The following is a 23446-nucleotide window of genomic DNA, read 5'->3' on the forward strand; positions in this document are numbered from 1 at the left end:
TCCGCATGACCTGCAAGTGAACCAGGAGAAGGGACAACAGGAAATAGACTGAGGTCACTTAGGAGGAGAGAGAATGCGCGTCAGGGCGAAAACCTTTGCTGCGTGCTGGCACACCTATAAAAGCATCGTACACCCCCAATTTGGCGGACGTGAGTAACACGTGGTCATGTGCAACATATGGATTCTTAGACTAGAAGGGAATATGCCACCAAAATATGCTCTTTGGCATAAACATTTTCTTGAGCTAGTTATTTTATTTTTGTTAATGTTCATTTATATTTAAGAGAGAGAGGGAGAGAGAGAGAGCACGACCGGGGGAGGGGCAGAGAGAGAAGGAGACAGAATCAGAAGCAGGCTCCAGGCTCTGAGCTGTCACCACAGAGCCCAACACGGAGCTTGAACTCACGAACCAAGCGATCATACCTGAGCTGGAGTCGGACGCTTAACCAACTGAGCCACCCAGGTACCCCTTGAGCTAATTTTTTTTTTCAACGTTTTTTATTTATTTTGGGGACAGAGAGAGACAGAGCATGAACGGGGGAGGGGCAGAGAGAGGGAGACACAGAATCGGAAACAGGCTCCAGGCTCCGAGCCATCAGCCCAGAGCCTGACGCGGGGCTCGAACTCACGGACCGCGAGATCGTGACCTGGCTGAAGTCGGACGCTTAACCGACTGCGCCACCCAGGCGCCCCTTGAGCTAATTATTTTTAAGAAATATACGAAAGCACTAAAGAGGTGAAAGATTAGGGGGTGCCTGCGTGGCTCAGTCGGCTGAGCGTCCAACTCCAGCTCAGGTCATGATCTTGCGGTTTATGATCTGTGCTGACGGCTCAGAGCCTGGAGCCTGCTTCCGATTCTGTGTCTCCCCCTCTCTCTGCCCCTCCCGTGCTCACACTCTGTCTCTCTGTTTCTCAATAATAAAAAAACGTTAAAAAAAAATTTTTTTTTTAAGTTTACAACCACTTTGGAAAAGTTTGGCATCACCTCCTGAAATAGAAGGGTCACATACTCTACGCAACTGATCAGCAATTAACATTTCTCTGAATGAACCCCTAAGAAGCTCTTGTATATGTAAAACTGGAGGTATGTGTTAGAATATTCTAGAATGTCCATGCAGCACGGTTCACAATCACAAAAAAAACTGGAAGGAGCTCATGCTGTCCATCATTAAAAAGGAAGATCAGTAAGTTGTGGTGTACAATTCGTACAGGGGAATATTGTACAATATTCAAAACAAGGCATACACACCAACACGCAACAATATGGAAGAAGCTTAGTGATGCGCTTATTAAGTGAAAAAGGTCATTCTCAGAGAAATGGTATTCTTTCATAAACTTAACAGATAGAAAATTGGAAGGTGTTGAGAGCAGAGGCAGGGGGGTGGGAGAACAGTGTACGGAATACAGGCACAGTCCTAGCCTCCGCAGGCTTCACGCGTGCTCATTATACAATCAAACCCAAGTTAAAAAAAAAAAAACAGATGAAAATAGGCTTCGTGTGGCCAATCCAGCATATTAAAAGCTCTGAGAAGTTTAGAGGAAGGTAACCTAATTAACTCAATAGCAGCTCAATCAATCCCAACAGGAAGATGGGTGGTTTCGTGGCCGTCAGCACTGATACCCAGAGGAACAGTCCTCCACAAGACAAGTTTTAAGAAACGCCACTATAAACTAAACCCGATTCTATCGCCGCCCACATTTTCAAGCCTCGTCGTGCCTCCCTCCATTCTGCCTGCAGGATAACGTCTTTTCTACTTGGGATGCCTTCCAGCACCTGTACACTCACACTTGTTTCTTTCTCTGTCTGAAGAAGCATCTCCTCTCGCCTGGGCAGCACCCAGGTATCACTGAGGGCTCCATTCAGGTGCCACAGCCTTCAGAAAGCCTTCCTTGACCCCCGCCCCCCGTCAGATGGAGCCCCCCACCCGCTTTAGTACAACCCCACACGGTACAGCTACGCCTAGCGTCGCATTTATAAGACTCCCTGTTGATGTGTTCGTAGGGTTATCTCTCAGCTCGACTGTGAGCTTTCTGAGAGTTGGACTTGTGTCTTTGCAGATGTGTGTGGAATGAGAATTAGATCCGGGAAGCCTGAAGGTACTTTCCATCTCGCTCCCCAGCTAGCATGTACGAGAACAGGGTCTTCAGCATGAGGACCTGGTCAGAAGGGATTCTTCTGTGTGTGTTTATTTTAATCTCATGCCACCAAGAGATAGGACAGAGTCCTATGCAAAGCACTAAGTTCAGCTGAATCGGGCCGAAAGACTGATCACCTGCAGGCTCTGGGGGAGGTAAAAATGCTTCTGAAGTTCACGGTTGGGGAGAGAGTAAAAGCTATGAATTGATTTGTACGCAAATATTTTAGGGATGCCTGCTCGGTGCTGGGCGCTGTCCAGGGACAGTCAACTCGGTCTGGGCTATGCCGTTTGCCATCTGTCTTCTCCCACTGGACTGTGAGCTCCAAGGATGCTGAAGGTGAGCGTGAAAAAGAGAACACAGAGGGGTGCTCAATAGGGGCACTGAGGTGCCCACGTGGATGGAACTTCATAAAAAGATCACGTGTAAGTAGAACCCAGAAAGAAACAGCCAGACCGATGAGTGGGGCAAAGAATGCTCTCGGGGGTCAGAGACTAGACACGCAAGGTCAGGGCAGAGTTTGGATGTTCCATGAGCTGGACAAAGCCGAGTGCGAGGGTGGACCGAGCGGATAAGAAAAGGGCGGCCAGGACATGAGTCGCGAGGGGCAGTCAGCACCTCGAAGGTTATTCTGCCAGGGAAATGTTTTCTAGAGCCTGCTGGTGATCGCAACATGCCTCTCCCATGCCATCCAGCAGCACAGATGATGTATTAGGTCCGCTCCAGGGTGTAAAACCAGCTTTCATCAAGCACTGAATTTCTTCTGGGAAATAGACCAATTGCTTTCCATTCACCATCTCTGAATCATTCCCACAAAATAATGTGCCACTATTGTCTCACGAGAACGGTACCGAGTACGTACAAAGGTGCACGTTCATACAGGGAAATAAATCATGAAGTGCTCACGGTGAACGTTGGGAGGCCGCTAGTTAACGACACCCAGTATGTCTCCATATGCCACATTCCAGGCACCGTCTTGCACACCACGGGGGGGTGCAGACCCACCATCACTGTTAAGTCTTCTACTAATTTTAATGTCCGGTTGCCCTTCCACAGCCAACAGAAGGGCATGGTTTTTTATAAAAAGCCAAGTTCCTCTTTTTTTGAAAAGTGACTAAAAATGTGGCCCAATCCAGTGGTACCTGATAAGGAAGTTACCCTGAAAACGTACGGTGGGATAAACAACACTCCCCCCAAATTTCACGCCCACCCAGAAGGTCAGAATGGGACCTTGTTTGGAAATAGGACCGGTCCTTGGAGATGTAGTTCGTTGAGATGAAATCATACAGGATGAGGGTGGGCCTGCTCCAATATGGCTGAAGCCCTTGTAGGAATTGGGAACTTTGAACACAGGGCCATGTGGGGAGAAGGCCGTGTGAAGACAGAGGCAGAGTGGAGGGATGCCCTCAAGTCCCAGGTCTTCTTCAGGTGGGGACTAGGGGCCAGGGTGAAGTCCATGTTCAGGTAGGACCCTGTGGGGTTCCCCAACGGGGTGAACATAGCAGCACATCAGGAACATTGCTTCCTGTAAGGACTGAAAGCCCAGCCTAGAAGACGGAGGGGGCCATGGAGTTTCCTCCAGATATTCTCAACTGCATGCAGACAGTTGTCTTTCCATGGTCCATGTTTTGTATGCTCACTTGAAGCAGAGACCTGTCCAAATTAATTCTGGAAGACTTTTCCTGCTTCATATTTATTTGGTTGTGTGTGTGTGTGTGTGTGTGTGTGTGTGTGTGTTTTATCTATTTTTGAGAGACAGAGGGCAGGGGAGGGAGGGACAGAGAGAGTGGGAGAGGGAGAACCCCAGGCAGGCTCCGCACTGCCAGCAAGGAGACTGATGCAGGGCTCGAACCCATGAACCATGAGATCATGACCTGAGCAGAAACCAAGAGTCCAACACTTAACCGACTGAGCCACCCAGGTGCCCCAGATTGTTGAATTCAACTTAACAAATACTTAATGAAAGTAACCTTTTCTAGACCCTGCGGCAAGAACTAACCGTAGAGAGACATTAGGTCTCACTCGTGACCCTCAAGGGAGCCACCGTGTAGGAAGGCAGGTGGGGATCTCCAGCCATCGGTTAGAGCACAGGGAGATCCCCGTGGCGTGGCAGACACACAGAGGAGAGGGTGGAGGCTGAGGATCCCGGGAGGAGGGACTTCTCAGCCAGACTTGAAAACGTTCTTATTTCTCTGGGGACATCAGGGGAGTGAGCAGAAAAGGTGATTTTGGGTTTCCTTACACATGGAAATGTGCAGCTGCATCCCATCCTGCTTTATTATTTTTAATGTTTCTTTATTTATTTTTGAGATGGTGGGGGTGGGGGGGAGCAGAGAGACGGGCAGAGACTCCCAAGCAGGCTCTGAGCACTGTCAGCACAGGGCCCGACGCGGGGCTTGAACTCGCAAACTCTGAGACCATAACCTGAACTGAAACCACGAGTCGGATGCGTAACTGACTGAGCCACCCAGGCGCCCCTACATCACGTCCTTCTGATGCGCAGAGCCCGGAGCCCATGGGGCAGCTGAGGCTGAACCTCACGGAAGCCTGGAAGGCTAGTGGGCCACGTTGGGACGTCCGATCACCACCCCGCGGACAAGCGGGAGCAACTCAAGGGCCTCCAGCAGGCCCTTCAGGTCCTGCCCCCGCATGGGGTGAGGAGCGAACATGGGGTGCTCAGCGGTGCCGAGGCCACGCTGTGGCCTGTGCTCACGCTGCATCACCGTCTGCCGGCTTCCCCGGGGCCTGCCCTGGGCCAGCCTGCCTCTGCCCTGAACAAGCCCAGAGTCCCTGGCACCTCTCATTTTCGGGGTCCTCAGTGGGGAGGGGGGAGTCCCGAAGCCCTCTGAAAACAGCAATCAGCTGGCAAGGCGTTCAGGATAAAACAGAGCCGGAGGCTTGGGTCACAAACTGGTTGGTGAGGACCCGAACCAGTGCAGACACATTCCCTGCACTCAGCTTTTCCTCTCGCAGGTGTACCAAACAGCGTGTAGGACGGCTGTCACAGAAGCTTGGTCACAAGCAAGCACTTTCCTCCGCCCCGCAGCTGGCCCCCAAGGCATCTGAGTCAGAGACCTCTGGGCTACAGACCGAGCCACCAAAGCCCCAGGTTTTCTGGGCTCACAGAGCACAAAATCCTCTGTGAGCCACACGGGCGCTGTCTGCTCCCGTCACTCCTAAAAGTGACGGAAGAGAATCTCTCCAGGGCATTTTTTTTTCATTTGTGTTTTCATGAGGATTTGCATGCCTCAAGAAATGTTAAGTAAATTTAATGTAGGCATATAACTGCATTTTCTCAACTCTTAAGATTTGAGAGGCATGAGGCTGTACTGAGAATGGTCAGTGCACTGATAACAGGTTTCCAGGGGCGCCTGGGTGGCTCAGTAGGTTAAGCGTCTACTCTTGACTTCAGCTCAGGTGATGACTGCAGAGTTCATGAGTTCAAGCCCTGCGTCAGACTGTGGGCTGACAGCACGGAGCCTGCTTAGGATTCTCTCTACCCTCCCCCACCTCACATGTGTTCTCTCTCTCAAAATAAATAAATAAACATTTAAAAAATAAGGAAATGAAATAATAATAATAAAATTTCCATGTACCATCAATGTCAACACAGAGATAATGCACCGAATGGTTTTTGAAAATCAGGGGCGCCTGGGTGGCTCAGTCGGTTAAGCGGCCGACTTCAGTTCACGTCGTGATCTCACTGCTTGTGAGATCTAGCCCCACGTCGGGCTCTGTGCTGACAGCTCAGAGCCTGTGGAGCCTGCTTCAGATTCTGTGTCTCCCTCTCTCTCTGCTCCTCCCCCACTCACACTGTCTCTCTCTCCTTTAAAAATAAACAATAAAAAAAAACAATAAAAGAAAACAAAAAAAAATTAAAAAGAAAACTACATGCAGGTCTGACTTTAAAAACCTGTTAACCAGGAGTTAGGCTAAAGAGAAAGTAAGGAAACATAATGAAAATACTATGTAGCACCCCATGGAGTTCACCCATAAATGTTAGAAAATGGCAATCTGCCCACATTTGAAGCAACAAAGCGGGGTGAGCCATGGGCTGTGTGTGTGCATGTGTATATGCACCTGTGTATGTCTGTATGCGTGCACTTGTGTATGTGTGCATGCACGTGTCTGTGCACGTATGTACGTGTGCACATATGTATTGCGTGCTCATGTGTATGTGTCCGCGTGTGCGTGTTTGTGCACCTGTGCACGTGTGTGCATGTGCGTGTGTGTATGTGCATCTGCAGCAAATCAGGAGGAATATGAGCAGTGAACAGCTGTTCTACACAGGATATCGTTCCTGTGCTAAGATTCAGACGGTGGCACTCAGATTCAACACAGACAGAGCCGTCATATAACGTATCACCCCCTGGAGGACACTCTGGGGAGTGAGCAGGACAGGTGTAGTACGGATGCCGAGAGAACAGGACTGCTTTCCCGAGCAAGCCAGGGCACACGGTCGTCCTGCCGGGGAACCCAGTACACAGGAGGAAAGAACAGCGATCTCAGGGGAGAGCAGTTGTACTGCCAAACAGGAGGCTGGTCACCCCCCTGCCCTCTGATCTGGGGCAGGCACGAGAAATGTAGAGAACCGAAAGCGGGAAAAGCTTCCTTCTGTATGGACCACTTCTGGCAACATCTTCATTTCTGCCTCCTAACTAAGGACACGACTACTCTACCGAAATACAGACTACGAAAACATACGCCCGTTCCTTCTGCTGAGTCTGGAACGAAAGAACAGAAGAGGGGCGTTTGGAATCTCCTCTGGCTCACGCACCTGCAGCAGATGGGGTTCCACCTGCACCATTCTGAGACATGGAAACAAACACACGTCCACCGTGAAAAGACGAACTCTTAGAAACGGCAGAAAATACTACAATATCCCTCACTCATCTCATTTAACATTAATTACTTCCTTAGATGCCCCATGTCCCAACACAGCCACACTGGGGTTAAAGATTCAACATACGAAAGGGAGGGAGGGGATTGGGGTGGCATACACACCCATGGGGCTGATAGCGGCCACAGATCCTCGGTGGTCCGTGGCCTGCCTGACAGCGTGGCTCTAATCTGGGCCTCTGTCTCGGCACAAGCTTCTCCCTGGGGGTGTGTCTGTTCACAGGGTGCCAAAGGGCAGCAGAGAAGATGCCCCTGTGACTTAAGGATTATCTTGAGCTGAAGGCAACTGAGAAGCAGATACAAGAGAAGCTCTCTGAGCCCCCCCTCATTTGCCTAAAGGCAGGACACAAGTTTGCACGTGGCCCCTTCTCTCCTCTCTACCAGGAGAGACACAAGGCAATCACCAGCACCAACTCCAGGCCTTTATCAGCCCAGACACGCACGAAAGGAATCCATACAACAAACATTGCTACATAGCCCTGTCTGCCATTCGTTCCTTTATATATTTCCCTGCACACAGCCGGCCGTTCCTAAAGCTCAAAGCCCTTTTCGTCTTGTCACGTCTCTAAAAGGTTTTGGTTCCTGGGGGTGCCTGGGGGGCTCAGTCAGTTGAGCATCTGACTCTTGATTTCAGCTCAGGTCATAATCTCACGATTCATGGCATCCAACCCCACGTCAGGCTCTGCATTGACAGTGAGGAGCCTGCTTGGCCTCTTCTCTCTCTCTCTCTCTCTCTCTCTCCTCTCCCTTGTGCATGCTCTCTCTCTCTCTCTTTCTCAAAAAATAAATAAACAAAATAAAATTCAAATCAAATCAAATATCTGTAACTCTCAGGCTCCAAATAATTTTGGAATGTGTGACTTCGATGAAAAATGAATGCTGGGAGAGCAGGGGCAGATGTTTTCAGATGAAAAACCGTGGCCAAATTAATAAAGCAGTGGAGAAGGGTTTCAATCGACTGGAAATGGACCCCGTAGAACGTGCAGCATGTGATGTTCTCACCTGCCTCAGAAGGAAGGGATGAAGGGATGAAGGCAGGACAGAAGAGGTGAAGGGGCAGGCAGTCCGAAGGCATGACGATGTGGAACACGCTCGCACAGGATGTGTGGCATTCGATATATTCACACGGAGTGAAATTTGAAATAACCGAGAAATAGCTGGGGACATTCAATCTCAACAGCCACCAAAGAGCGGCCTAACAAAGCAGTGAAAGTCCAGATATGGCTATAAAAGGGATACTGAAAATGTGGAGAAATGAGTTCTCCCTCCACCAAGAGCTGCACGTGGCATACAGCAGGCGCATAACACATGCTTGTGACTAAAAGAATCAATGACTCCATGCTCATATATGCTGTAAATTGGTGCACATCGATACGAATAATTTGGCAATATCTACCTTGAAACTGTGGGTGCCTGTTGCCCCCAAAACTTCCAATGGCAATGTATGATAATAGAAACAATTAGCTCCATGAATCCGAGCAAAGGGATTCCTGCAGACCTGCCTGGAACAGGAAAGCTGTGGCGTGCCTGTAGGCGCCCCAAAAAGAGATTATTTACATAAATTATGGCACCTCCGGGCAACGTGCCCGTGGCACAGCCTGAAAATGGGTGATGCGGTTTGCGCCTGATTTACAACAAGAGGTACACAGATACGTTATTTATTGAATAAAAAGGCAAACAATGAAGAGTGTTTATAGTGGAATGCCACTGTCATAAAACAATAAAAATGCATGTGTTAAAAGCATTACATATTAACGTGGGGAAGACCATAAACCCCTAGGGGTATGGTGGATAGTGCTGGTAGGATTACCTGTGAATTTCTTTTATTATGATTTTGGCGAGCCTGCATTTTCTATTTTTTTTTTTTTTTTTGAGAGAGAGCGCATATGCAGACGTGTGCTGAGGGAGGGGCAGAATGAGAGAGACAGAGAGAGAGAGAGAGAGAGAGAGAGAGAGAGAGAGAGAGAGAATCCCAAGCAGGTGCCACACCATCAGCACAGAGCCCCACGCAGAGCTCTGATCCCACAAACCATGAGATCATGACCTGAGCCAAACTCAAGAGTCAGACGCTTAACCAACTGAGCCACCCAGGTGCCCCATTTTTTTTCAAGAAACACATTTTATGGGGCATTCTATCCTTTCTGTCAATTCACGTCAAACACTTGGGAAAAGAAGAAGAGAGCAGGTACGTAAACTAGCTAGCCAGAAGAGAGAGCCCACTTGCGGAAAGAATATTGGGGACCTGCGTGCACATCTCCAAAAAAACCACTGCAGGATTCTCTTTTTTGAGGTAAAAACCCGGACTCCGTGGAGCATAAAAACACACCGAGGAAAAAAATATAATTAACCAAAGGACACAGAAGCAAACGGAACAGTTTATTATCGATTTTTCCTTCTGCGTCTGCGTTTGTTTAAACTGAACTCCAAATTACACTTTGTTGTAAAAGTGACAAATATTAGCAGGCGCTAAGAGTCTGGCTAATTAAGCTCATTATTTTAGTAAAGATAAGTATTTGATGAGGGCAGAACTAATCGCGCCCTCCCAGTTGCGCGAACCGTGTCCAGCCTAGCTAATATGCCAGTGCCCGGTGTCTGCCCCCACCCCGAGGTGTGTAAGCACCGCCCCCCCAGAAAGAGAGTTGTTCCTGGTCAGCACTCGGGGTGATGCTGTTACCCCGGCCACTGCAAACCCAGCTCAGGGCAGAGAAGTCACGCTCAGTCTTGGGGGAACCAGCCACCTGAGGGACAGGCCCTGAGATGCTCAGGTCCCTCTCTCAGGTGCCCAGTTTCCTGTCAATAAAACAAAACCCCTAGAAGCTCTGACACCATCCTATGTAAATTCATCTGGCTGCAAAACTCGGAGCGCTCTGAATTTCTTGGCAGCAAAGCTGGACCGAATCTAGCCTGGGGGTGTGCGCGGGCTCACGGCCATACAGAGAGAAAAGTCAGACATTTCTCTGCAGGGAGGGCCCTGCAGCTCCTGGCTGCTGTCCCAGAGCAACGTTGGAGGGTTCTGTGAAACACAATAATCCCCCTGATCTGTGGCTCTGGAAAGGGACGATCCTTCCCACAATTCTTCAGGTCAGTAGCGGCCTGAGGCAACATCCTACAGCATCTCCTACCTGGCGCATTTTATCATCCCAAGTCCTCACAAGAGGGGTGGGTGCAGAACAGTAAGATATTTAAAGAGACAGGGGTGCCTGGGTGGCTGAGTCGGTTAAGACACCAGTCTTGATTGCGGCTCAGGTCATGGTCTCGCGGTCCGTGAGTTCGAGCCCCACGTCGGGCTCTGTGCTGACAGCTCGGAGCCTGGAGTCTGCTTCTGATTCTGTGTCTCCCTCTCTCTCTGCCCCTCCCCTGTTTGCTCTGTCTCTGTCTTTCAAAAATAAATAAACATTAAAAAAAAATTTTAATAAGAATAAATGAACTTTAAAAAAGAAATTTAAAGACAGACCACGTTCATTTAACTTTATTACAGTATATTGTTATAATTTTCCTATTATTACTGTTATAAGTCTTCTCCTGTGCCTGATACATGAATTAAACTTATTATGTGTATGTATGCATGTATAGGAAAAAACGAGGTATTTACAGGATTTGCTACATTCCATGATCTTGCCCTCTTGAACGCAGCCCTCCAAAATCATGAAACCACATGTATATTTGCGATTCTTAAAAGCTACTGACATTCATAATCCGTCCTGACATAATTTGGAAGTGAAGGGGAGTGGAGGAGGTTTCTTACCTGAAAAAGTAAGTTTCGGCTGTGTCATAATGGCCAGGTGTTAGTTTGAGGGGCGGGTAGTCAATGGCCAGAGGCCTCACCATGAACAAGCCCATGGCCAAGGCCACGAAGAGGACAGGCAGCAGGAGGTCGGAGAGGGAGCTCTTCCAGGCCCGGCGCGTGTGCTGGAACCGCTTCACCAGGAGGGCCCCTGCCTGAGCCAGAGGCCATGGAGGGCGTGGGGTCCCGGATGGGGCGCCACCTGCAGAGACAGGAACATGCAGTCAGCCTGAGGCCAGGGCACCCCCCCCCCCAACACTGCCCGGGGCTGAGGATCCCTCCGGAGGTTTACGATGGCCCCGGAGGCTAGTAGCACAGGGAGCCCGCGGTTCCCAAGCTCTGCAATGAGCGCGGACAGGGGCCCCCCGGTTCCCACGCTCCGCAATGAGCGCGGACACTCTGGAAACGTATGCGCACAGAACGCCTGGGGATGTAGCAGGGCAAGGACGGAGTTCTCTAATCCGGCTTTTGCAGCAGCCTCGAGCTTGTTTTTACTGGTTAAAATGCAGTGTGCTCCAGGAGCACGGACCCCAACAAGAGAGCAGCGGGACCCATGTCTCCAGGCGGGAGTGCGTGTGTGGGAGGGGCGCAGACGGGGCAGGCCCCCTCCGCCGCCTGTCTTCTCCTGCCTTTTACTCCTCTGTTCCCACAGCCGGGTCCTTCCAGAGAACACCCTTGGTCATGTTCAGATCAGGGTCAGGAAGAACCATCCCCCCCAGCCCCTGCGCCAACCCCCCTGCCTAGTACGGGTGTCCCCGATGGAGAGGAGGCCAGAGCGGCTCTGGGGGTGCCCCTCCAGCTCCAAGTGAGCCCCCTTCGCCCACCAGGCTTCAGTAACCCGGCCCTCCCTTCCTCCCTCCGCCTCTCACAACTCGCGCCCCCCAGGGAGCATCGCTCAGAAGGTGGGGCTGGAGGGCAGGGCATGAGCAGGCGGTGGATGCCCAGGTCACCTTGCCAGGCTCCTCCCGGCCTCGTGACAACACAGACGTGGCCGCAATCAACCTGTCCCGTGCGGGCCGACCGGCTGGTGCCAGCAACTGTCACATCCGATGTGAGGATGACAAAACAGGAGGAAAAGGAGAGGCAGACCCAGGGACCACAGCCCTAATCCTCATCCCAAGGACAGACACAGCCATGCCCCATGGTCTTCCTCACAATTCCTTCTGCAGGGTTCCAGAAAACCCAACAGAAAGTGTTTGAGGAAGGTGGCCTTCTAAGAAGACAGTTACGCTAAATTGATTACACTGCCCGCACATATCAAATTGAAATACGGTTAATAAAAGCACAGCGAATATGTTTCAAATCCCCAAAGAAATCATTTTTAAAGACGCTCCCATTTGGAAAGAGAAATTATTTGCAATAGCGGTGAGCACAGAGCTGTGGAGAAGCAGCTGGGGATACAAATGCCTTCCTGAAATAACCCCCTCCCTTGTCTGACATCACGTTGTGCCCAGGATGCGGCGGGTAGCGGGCTATTTTTTGTCCTCAAAAAAGACATCACATAGGGGTCGCGCTAAAAATGTAAAGAAATGACCAAACACAAGGCGATCGAGCGTGGCAATCCGTGTGGGCAGAGCCGAAAGGACTGGCGCCACGCAGGCGGTCTGACGTGTTTAGGGCAAGTGAGACAACAGTCACAGCCGTGGGGATGGTCAGGCACAGCCAGTGAGACTTCCGTCAGGAAGTCAGTTCAGTCTGCCTCCCGAGCAGAGTCAGGTCTGCCTGACCTCAGACAGCACACGTCACCTCTGACACTTCTGGTCACCGGACGTAGGGCTTCTTTCCACATGTCAAGCACGTGTCCGTGACACCAGCTGGGTGGCCTACCGTCCAACTCACTGGGGGCGCGACCTCCCTGCAGTGTCAGACCCCGCGGGCTGAGGGCTCAGTCACACAGGCCTGCCCCTCCCCCACTCCAGACACCAGCTACGGGTCCAGGTTGTCCCCCGAGCTTACCAGCCACTGACTGTAGATCAGAGGTTCCCATGACCCGAGCCTTGGGTTTGACCGACGTGCTAGGGTGGTTCAAAGAACTCAGGGAAACGGGTCCTCACGTGGGCCAGCTTACAAAGGGATACGACAAAGGCCACATACGAACAGCCACGTGGAAGAGACGTGCGGGGTGAGACATTCGGGGAGGGACACTGTGCTTTCATGCCCTCTCCAGTATATCCCCAACACCTCCACGCGGTCACCTACCTGGGCTGAACCCCTTACTATTGGGATTTTGTGGGGCTCTCATCACGCAAACATTCCCTGTCATTATCTTCGTGTCCAGACCCTCTCCCCTCTCCGGAGGATGGGGGACCGGGCTGAAAATGCCAAGCTTCTGATCGGCTCGGTCTTTCTGGTGAGCAGCCCCCCCCGAGTCGTCTCGTCAGAACAAAAGATGGCCTTAGTGTTTTTATCACCTGGGAATGTACTAGGAGCCCTGGTCAGGAATAAAGCCGAAGACAGATCCTAGAACAACAGATGCTCCCCTGCTTTTATCACTTGGGAAATGACAGAGGGTTCAGGGCCCCTGTGCCAGGAGCTGGGGGCACAGACAGATGCACATCTCTTGGGATCCCACAAGACCCAACAGGCAAAGGGAGAAAATCTGATGTTTAAGGACCAACACGTGGGATATTAACAAGGCTGGCGTATTCTGTGAATGACTGTGCGTGGGAGCAGAAACGTGGGGGTTTCTGGAGGTTGCAGGGGGTTGGGCACCGGCTGGTGAAGGGCCTCCCAGACACTTTCGGGACCAGGGATTAGATTCCACACCAACCGGAGGCCGTCAACCCCAGCAACCAGGTGAGGAGATGCACAGTATTATAATCAAAGTGATATTTCATCCCTTCACCAGTGCGGCTCTGACGAGGGTGGGCGGTGGGCGGTGGACACAGCCGTCAGGCAAGCCGGGCTACGACTCTCATTCATCGGGGGGGGGGGGGGGGAAAGCAGGGTAGAAATGCTGATTCCCAGGCCCCACCTCGGACAGAATCACATCTCCACATATTCAGAGACTGAAATGCACTTTTAAAAAATAACTTCCCAGCGGGCGCCTAGGTGGCTCACTCGGCTGAGTATCCGACTCTTGATCTTGGCTCAGGGCATGATCCCAGGGTCCTGGGATCAAGCCCCGGGTTGGGCTCCACACTGACCATGGAGCCAGCTTGAGAGTCTCTCTCTCCCTCTCTCTCTGCCCCTCCCCCACTCATGCACATGCTCTCTCTGATAGATAGATAGATAGATAGATAGATAGATAGACAGATAGAACATCCTAAGAGACTCTCATGATCAGCTGGGTTATAAAATGCATTGGTCAATGGTGATTCATATATAACTCTCGCAGAGCAGTTATGAAGTCAAAGTGATCTTAGTGTTAGAAAAGGCGTATTATTGAATGCAGTTTGATCCTTTCTCATATATGACTAGAAGTATAAATATAAAAATATTCGTATATCCTGATCATTCTGTGAGAGTGTAATGCTGGATACTTCCACCTGGGGCACTCTGTATGCAGATCTAGCAGGAGAACTATGTGAATCTAAGTTAAGCTAACGTCATTGAGATGTTCTGGGTTGCTGGCCGCCCCAGATTTCCAAAATGATCCCTGAGAGAGCCATTTGATTTCCTCACTAACCTTTGGCTAAGGAGCCCTTTCTCTTGCACAGAAGCAAGACTCACTCTGTTTAGAATCAAGAGGAACTGAAAGGTCACTGGTAAGCGTGATGGCTTGTGACCCCGCCAAAATCAATGACACCATCATTGTCTACCAAAATAGCCTTTTTGTCCCCTAGTTTTTAAAATATTTTTAATGTTTATTTATTTATTTTGAGAAAGAGAAAGTGGGATAAGAGCAGAGAGAGAGAAGGAGAGAGAATCCTGAGCAGGTTCCGCACTGTCAGCACAGAGCCCGACTCGGGGCTCGAACTCATGAACCGTCAGATCATGACATGAGCTGATATCAAGAGTGGACGCTTAACGGACTGAGCCACCCAGGTGCCCCCGAAGTAGCCTTCAAGTGGCATCTTATGACAGTCGCATCTAGCCCACACTCAGCTGCCTACCAAACTATGCACCTACTCAAATACGTCTATAGCAGCCAATGGCTGCAAACACCTATTTACATCAGGGCAGTTTCTGTCTATGCAGCCAGGTGCACAGAAAATGGAAACAGAACGTGGCTTTCTGGGTGTTGGAGTCTACTTAGTAAATACACCTGCTGATGGAGGAAGAACACGGTTAGAGAATGGCCCTTTATCTGCCCACTGGCTTTGCTCAGAGAGGATCAATCACAACAGCCACTGGGTGGGGGGGGGCGAGTGGGAGAGGAAGCACTGGATTAGAATCCAGTCTCAGCCGCCAACGTGTTGGGTGACTTCTGGAAATTCCCAGCCCCACTGCATGTCACTTCCCTCAGCTGTGAAACAGAGATTTATATTCTCCCTCTAGGTAACGAGGATTCTTATTACCACACTTATGAAACTAGCAGAACAGGTACAGTTTGACCGCCAGCCACTGTAAATGTTCATCAGACAGTGGGATAAGCCTGTGGGGAAAGGTGTTTCTCATTATTAAGAAAAATAAATCCTCCCCCACTTCCCATGCGTTAACTGAACATAAATGGGGGAAATAAAGGGCTAAGATAGTTTATGGTCATGAATCAACCACCAATCAAATATTCATGGCTAAACTCATAGAAGTATTCACATGAATAATTTAACAGACAAAATTAAAATGCTGGACCAAATTGTTATGAATTGTCTTATTTGACTTACGAGTGTAATTCTATTCAAAGAATCCAGTGGCATCCATAACTAGGCACTCTCATTTTACACTGACCCTCAAATTACTTAGAAAAAAATGTCCAGAGATTTTTTTTGGGGGGAGGGGGTCAGGTGGCTTCAGTGAATACCTTAAAATATCAAGGATGCAGCATGCACCCCAGAATACGATCTCCACGTTGCTGAATACATCCGAATGTTCTTGAATCTTTTAAAATAAACCATCACAAATGTAATGCCTTCAAGTCCACTTTTAAAAAATGAATACCCCAAACAAAAAATGGGTCAATTAGCAGGTATGAGTGTGTAGTTCATTTATAAATCTACAGGGGCACCCAGGTGGCTCAGTCGGCTGAGTGTCCGACTTTGGCTCCGCTCACGATCTCTCGGCTCATGAGTTCAAAGCCCTGCATCGGGCTCTGTGATGACAGCACTGAGTGTTCTTGGGATTCTCTCTCTCCCTCTCTCTCTCTCTCTCTCTCTGCGCCCCTCCCCCACTTGCACTCTCAAAATAAATAAAACATTTAAAAAATAAAAGCAGGATTTGCAGACCACAATAATGCGACTTGCAGTGAAACAAGGAATGCCTGTAAACAGGTAGATGGGTGTCAACACTGGAAACGTCTGTGGGAGAGACCACCACCAACACCAGCGTCCGGGGGTCCCAGCCCTGCCTCGCACGAAGACCTCCCACACCTCAGACTGGCCGTGGTCTCTTGGCTTCTCACCTATAACACAAAAGGCTTGGACGGGCCATGGCTCCGTCCTTCGTGCTGGCACAAGCTGATGTTGTACGGCTTTCGCACAACTCATGATTTGCCTCATTCATACCATTTGCGGAAGAAAACCAGCCACACATCGAATGTCCTCTTGTTAAGAGAGGTAGGAGAAGGGTTGGCGGGGGCGGGGGGTGGGTGCGAAGAGGAAAGGAAGAAACAGAAAAAAGAATGAAACGAAAAAGAAGAATAAAGGAAGATGTTTTGTGATGGTTGTATGTTTAATGATATGACAAAAATCCAAAATAGGATTATTTCTTAAATATTAAACGTGGTGACACAAAAAATATACAACCTTCAAAACCAAACTGTGTTACTGCAATCTTGGTTAAATATTCTTTCGGAAAGAACATTATTAATTATGATTAATTGTTTTAAAAGCTAAGAAGGACAGGCTATATTTATCTAAACTGTTTTATTGATAATAATCTCACAGCGATGTATCACTCGACCTTCAAAATGCTTTATCTGCTCGTTTCTTACAACAACCACATTGCTCCTTTTCATACATGATTTTGATTTTTTAAAGGCTCTTTTTTGTTGTTGTTAAGTAAGTTCTACACTCACCTTGGGGCTCGAACTCATGACCCAGAGATCAAGGGTCAGTCGCACAGGCCACGGACTGAACCAAACTGGCCCCTTCATACGGGATTTTTACATTAAAAAAAGAAGAAAAATCTAGGTAGAAGAAGAATTTTCTGTTCACCTCCAAAGTTTTCCCAATTGCTAAACAGGTTAGGGATCACTTTTTCTGTTACTTTCTCTTATTTTCTTTTAGTGTGTGCACATGCATGTGAGTGGGGAGGGGCAGAGAGAGAGAATCCCCAGCAGGCTCCACGTTCAGTGCAGAGCCCAACTCTGGGCTCGATCTCACGGCCCCAGGATCCTGACTTGAGCCACAATCAAGAGTCGGGACGCTCAACTGACTGAGCCCCCCAGCGCCCCGCTTTTTTGAGCCTTTAAAAAGCACAGTGATTCACAGCCAAACGATGAAAAGCATCAAGGCAGGATTTCACTCTGGAAGAGGGCTGGGCGTCACGCCCAGCCACATCTTTTTTCTGGAATAGAGATGGCCCCAACTCCTTGGACGGGATTCAACATGCCTTGAGGAGACAGTGACAATGTTCAGGGAACTTATGCTCTGTGGGCAGGTCACTTAAACGAGGGGTTTGGGTTTTTTCTTTCCAACGCACCAAACTCAGGTCTTCCTGCAGCCCCTGAATAGCCCCAACCTGGGGTTGAAAACCCGCGCTCCCTCCAAAGCTCTCCTGGGCGGTCAGGCAACAGAACGAGGGCTCCTCTCTGCCGCACCCGGTCCTCCTTCCAGCCTCGGCCCTGCTCTCCGGCTCCGCTCCCATCACACTGGGAGGCAGGGTGGACAGCAGGCGGGTGTCTGGGCTCCGCTGAAGGTTGGTTCGAAGGGCTCCTTTGTGAACAGTGAGCAACGACATGCAAGGGGGGCCCTCGAGCTGGCGTGTGGCACATAGTGAGGGTCTATGGATGCAGCCAGAGAAGAAAGCTCCCCATTGCCGAATCTTCTCTTAGACTGTGGCCCTGTGCTCACCACCCCCACTGTTCCGTCCTTGTCGTGTGTGGCCACCGCAAGGGGGCCGAGCTCAGTTCTCCTGGCAAAGCTCAGATCTGAGAACGCTCTCTGGCACTCAGAAGGCGTTCAGAGCCATCTGATGAATGAGGAGCGGACGGATGTGACCAAATGTTGTCTTCGGTGCCCTCACCCACTGGTCACCTGGCTGTGACTTCCCTCCCCCCTCCCCGGTCCCACTTTCCCTGCCCAGAAGCCACACCACCACTCCCTCTAATCCCTTCCTGCCCTTTCCCACGCTCAGCCTCGCCAAGTGCGCCCCCGGGCCCCATTCACCAGCCATCTCTAGGCCACTGATGGCACGTCCACCTCCGTGTGGTTCTCCCTTAGAGTGTAAGCAAGAAAGATGGGGGCACCTGGGTGGCTCAGTCGGTTAGGCAACTGACTTCGGCTCAGGTCATGATCTCAAGGCTTGTGGGTTCAAGCCCCGCATCGGGCTCTGTGCTGACAGCTCAGAGCCTGGAGCCTGCTTCAGATTCTATGTCTCCCTCTCTCTGTCCCTCCCTTGCTTGCGCTCTTTCTCTATTTCTCTCTCTCTCAAAAAATAAATAAAACATTTAAAAAATTTTGGGGGGAGCGGTGCCTGGGTGGCTCAATTAGTTAAGCGTCTGACTTCGGCTCAGGTCATGATCTCGCGGTTCGTGGGTTCGAGCCCTGAGTTGGGCTCTGTGCCGACAGCTGGGAGCCTGGAGACTGCTTAGGATTCTGTGTCTCCCCCTCTCTCTACCCCTCCCCTGCTCATGCTCTGTGTCTCTCTGTCTCTCAATAATAAATAAATATTTTAAAAAATTGTTTTTTTAATTTTTTTAGGGGCACCTGGGTTGCTCAGTCGGTTGAACGTCTGACTTCGGCTCAGGTCATGATCTCATGGTTCATGAGTTCGAGTCTTGCATCCAGCTATGTGCTGACAGCTCGGAGCCTGGAGCCTGCTTCAGATTCTGTGTCTCCCTCTCTCTGCCTCTCCCCGGCTCATTCTCTGTCTCTCTCTCTGTCTCTCTCTCTGTCTCTCTCTCTCTCTCTCAAAAGTAAATAAACATTAAAAACATTTTTTTAATTCTTTTATATAAATACACAAAATGACACTCTCAACCCTTGACCTACAATGGACGTGTTCCTAAAGGTTGCCCAGAGCCACTCTGCCTCCATTTCCCCAGTTTTCCACCATTATCTTGGCAGCAAGGGGCACACTTAAGATAAGCGAGGCCCCTCCTTTGTCAAACGTGTCACAAGAAGGGCCGATTCCAGGTCAGGGTCCGTGGTGGGAGCCGCTACTCTTCACCAGCTTGGGGTTTCCTTGGGCAGCTCTGACCGAGAGGGGCTGGGCTTCACAAGCTCCACCGGCCCCTCGCGGCCCCAACAGAAGCGGCTGCTCCCTGACACCTGCCGCCAGCGTTTATTGGCCCATGTCTATCTCAATTCGGCCTTCTCTCTGGCACACTGCCTCATGCAGAGCCCCTGCCGGGAGCTCTCCGCTCATTTCGCTAACGCCGCCAACAAACCTTCCCTGGCATGTGTAATTGGCGGCGGGCACGGTCCCCCCCACCTGGCTGGCTGGGGAGGCGGTGTTTGAAGCTGGAGGAAGTGTGGACAAAGCAGAGAAGACGGCGCTAGGGGCTAAACACCGCCGCTCGGCCTGCAAGACACATGCAGAATTTGGAACAGCTCTTTGAAGAGGCCGAGAATTACAGGCTCCCCGTGCAGGAGAGGCTGTTCAAACAGGATTGTCTCCAAAAGCAAAGGAGAGGCTGCACACCCTTCAGATTAATCACTGCCAAATTGCTTTCCATCATCACAAGAAGTAGCAATTAGGAATGAAATACAGAAGATTAAATGGTGGGAGGAAAGGGAGAAGATTTTAGGTAAAGTGGGACTGACAGAGCTGAGAATTTCACTGCAACCTCAGACCTCACATGGGGCAGGGGGGTAAGGCTTCATTAGGGAAGTAAGGAAGGAGGGAGGGAGGAGGGAGGTGGGAAGAGAGGGGGGAAGGAAGGGAGGAGGGAGGGATGAAAGGAGGAAGGACAGGAAGGAAGTGAAGAAGGAGGGAAGGGAGGAAGGAGAGAGGAGGGAAGAAAGAAGGGATGGATCAAGGAGGGAGGAGGAAAGGAGGACAGAAGGAAGGGAGGGAGGGAGGAAAGGAGGAGGGAGGGAGGAGGGACGGGGAAGGAAGTGAAGAAGGAGGGAAGGGAGGGAGGAGGAAGGGAGGGAGGAGGAAGGAGGGGAGAAAGAAGGGAGGGATGAAGGAGGGAGGAGGAAAAGACCAGGGAAGGGAGGGAGGAAGGAAAGGAGAAGGGAGGGAGGAGGGAGGGAGGGAAGGGAGGGAGGGAGGAGGGAAGGGAGAAAGGAAGGGAGGGAGGAGACAAGAAAGCCATTGCCAAAGCCTTACAAGGAGAAAACACCTGTTGCCCAGATTCACTCTGTACCAGCTGAATATGTGACATGACTTTTCACCTGAACTTTGGCCTTGATGAGACTCTAACCTGGGTGGTGTTTCTCACAGATGGCCATAGCCCACCTGAATCAAAGGAAATTGGGGTGTTTGTTAAAACCTGTAAATGTCTCAGTCTCGGCACTAAAATTTATGGAAGTTGGCCTAAGAATCTGCCATTTCAATAACCATCCAAGTTTTTTTCCCCCTTTTTTTTTTTTTTTGAAGAACACCATCCTAACAGGGATGCGGTGATGTCTCACTGTGGTTTTGATCCCAAGTCCTCTGATGACAAGTGACAGTGAGCATCTTTCATGCACCTGCTGTCCATCTATGGAAAAATGTCTGTTCCAATGCTTTGCCCATTTTTTAAAAAATGTTTATTTATTTTGAGAGAGAGAGAGAGCGAACAGGGGAGGGGCAAAGAGAGAGGAGGAGAGAGAATCCTAATCAGGCCCCATGCTGTCAGCACAGAGCCCAGTGTGGGGCTCGATCCCATGAACTTTAAGACCACGACCTGAGCCAAAATCAAGAGCTGGACGCTCATCCAACAGAGCCCCCCAGGCATTCCTGCTTTGCCCATTTTTTAATTGGGTCTCTTGTCTTTTTGCTATCGAGTTATAGGAGTTACAGGAGTTCTCTACATCTTGTGGCTATCAATCCCTGATTGGATCCGTGGGGTGCAAACACTTTCTTTCCAGCGGCGGATTTCCTTTTCATTCTACCAATCCCTTTGCTGTGCAGAAGCTTTTTTGGGGACGGGGGAAACCAGCGCCCTCCATGCTCTGCTGGTGGCAATGCAAACTGGTGCAGTCGCTGTGGAGGACAGTATGGAGGCTCCTCAAAAATCTCAAAAACAGAACTACCCCCCAAACCCTGAAATCAGGACCTTGGAGAGATCCCATGCAATGATATGATGCACCAGGCACCCCACGCTCCTCACACCGGCCCAAAGTCCATCAACAGATGAATAAAGAAAGAGAATGAGCATGTGCGCGTGTGTGTGTGTGTGTGTGTGTGTGTGTGTGTGACAGAGAGACAGAGAGAGAGACAGAGAGAGAGACAGAGAGAGAGACAGAGGGAGAGACAGAGAGAGAGAGAGAGAGAGAGAGACAGGGATGGAGTAACTATAGAGCAACATTACTCAGCCCTAAATAAATGGCAATTTGACACCTGCTACCGCATATTTGAGCCTAGTGGACATTGTGATGAGTGAAATAAACCCATCATCGCAGGACAAATACTGCTTGATTCCATTTATCTGAGGAATCTAAAATCCCCAAATTCCTGGGGCGCCTGGGGGAGGGCTCAGGCTTGATGAGTGGTCATGTCATGATCTCATGATTCATGAGTTCAAGCCCCACATCAGGCTCAGCGCTGACAGTGTGGAGTCTGCTTGGGATTCTCTCTTTCCCTCTCTCTCAAAATAAATAAACATTAAAAGGGGCGCCTGCGTGGCTCAGTTGGTTGGGCATCCAACTTCAGCTCAGGTCATGACCTCATGGTTCATGAGTTCAAGCCCCACATCGAGCTCTGTGCTGACAGCTCAGAGCCTGGAGCCTGCTTCGGATTCTGTGTCTCCTTCTCTCTCTACCCCTCCCCTGCTCACACTCTGTCTCTCTCTCTCTCAAAAATAAATAAACATTAAAATAAATAAACACTAAAGAGAGTGTTTAAAAAAAATTTTTTAAATAAAATGGATTCTTACAAGCAGCACAGAGTGGTGGTCGCCAGGGGCTGGAGGGGTGGATATGGGAGTCATTTTTCAATGTACAGAGAGTTTCAGTGACGCAGGACGAATCAGTATGGACCCGCTGCACTGAATGTGGGGCTTCTCTGCTGCTGCTTCTTTTCCCCAGAGGAAGAACCACGAGCATGTGGCAACCCTCCAGGGGAAGATCCAGGAGATTTGGGGGGCAGGGATTGAAGACGCAGATAAAGAAAGAATTCTTGCCTGTGCTATGGCCTGGAAGAGGGGCCTGGGGTCCTGTAGCAGCAGGGATGGGGTGTGCTGGGTGGGAGGCCTCCCTGAGAGCAGGACAGCAGCAGACCAGGCTGGGGTGGGGGCAGCGCTGACAGAGGCCACTGGGAACCTACAAACACCCCCTGGGAGAAAACGTCGTGTAGGTGACGGGAAAGCAGCCTGTCACCCTGTACGAGGGGCTCCAGAAGGCACTGAGGGATACAGAGGAAGGGCCACTAGCTGCCCAGGGGAGCTGAGAGGTGGTCAGAGGAGGGGACTCCTGATCCGAGCCACACCAGGCCCGGTCACAGGGGCTCGAAGTCTACCAGCCAAACCCCTCCACTGTGTGTGTCCAGCAATGGCACGCGCTGTTGTGCGGGACAGTCTAGCTGCCATATGAAAACACCAAGCCCAGGTGGTTTAAACCACAGACATTCACGGCTCACAGTCAGGAGGCTGGAAGCCCAAGATCAAGGTGACCAGGTGACCGCAGGGTTGGTGTCCTCTGAGGCCTCTCCCTTGGCTGGCAGACGACCCCTTTCTCCAGGTCCCCCCGGGGTCTCCTCTGTGCGGGCACTGCCATCTCTGCCCAATCCCCCCCCTTTCTCACAAGGACACCGGTCAGACTGGGTAAGGACCCACTTGTACCCCTCACGGTTACCCTAATTCCTTTTTCAAAGATCCTGTATCTGCAAATACAGTCACATGCTCAGGTCCTGGGGGCTCAACATACAAATGGGGGGGGGCAGAGGAACAGGGACACAATTCATTCCAGAACACCAGTGCGCTGCTGGGAATCAGCACAAAGAGAACAGACCGAGAATTTGTGGTTCTAGACAGAATCCTCCTACAGCTATCACCCCGAAGCGGCGGACGTCCAGAGGTGCTGCCTGGACCCACGGTACCACCGGGTCGCTGCTGAGAAATGCAAGTTCTCGGGCCCCACCCAGGAACCCCTGAATCGGGAAATCAGGGGGTGAGGCCCAGGAATCTGTGTTCTACAAAATCTGCAGGTCACTGTGATGATGCTAGATCACCACCTCTCCCGGGGAGTCAAGGAGTGAATCCAGTCACCCACGCATCCT

At 50.5% G+C, this 23446-nt stretch overlaps 1 protein-coding gene across 1 annotated transcript in view; it reads right to left on the reverse strand.

Moving 5' to 3' along the window:
* Positions 1-23446, reverse strand: part of ABCA13 (ATP binding cassette subfamily A member 13) — a 390771-nt gene that overhangs the window by 144573 nt on the left and 222752 nt on the right. Inside the window, exon 43 of the mRNA XM_058725626.1 lies at positions 10781-11021. Coding sequence (XP_058581609.1) covers positions 10781-11021 — 241 coding nt within the window. The remainder of the gene's footprint in view (positions 1-10780; positions 11022-23446) is intronic.

This window comes from Neofelis nebulosa, chromosome 4 (genome assembly GCF_028018385.1).
Source record: "Neofelis nebulosa isolate mNeoNeb1 chromosome 4, mNeoNeb1.pri, whole genome shotgun sequence".
In the NCBI taxonomy this organism is placed as follows: domain Eukaryota; kingdom Metazoa; phylum Chordata; class Mammalia; order Carnivora; family Felidae; genus Neofelis; species Neofelis nebulosa.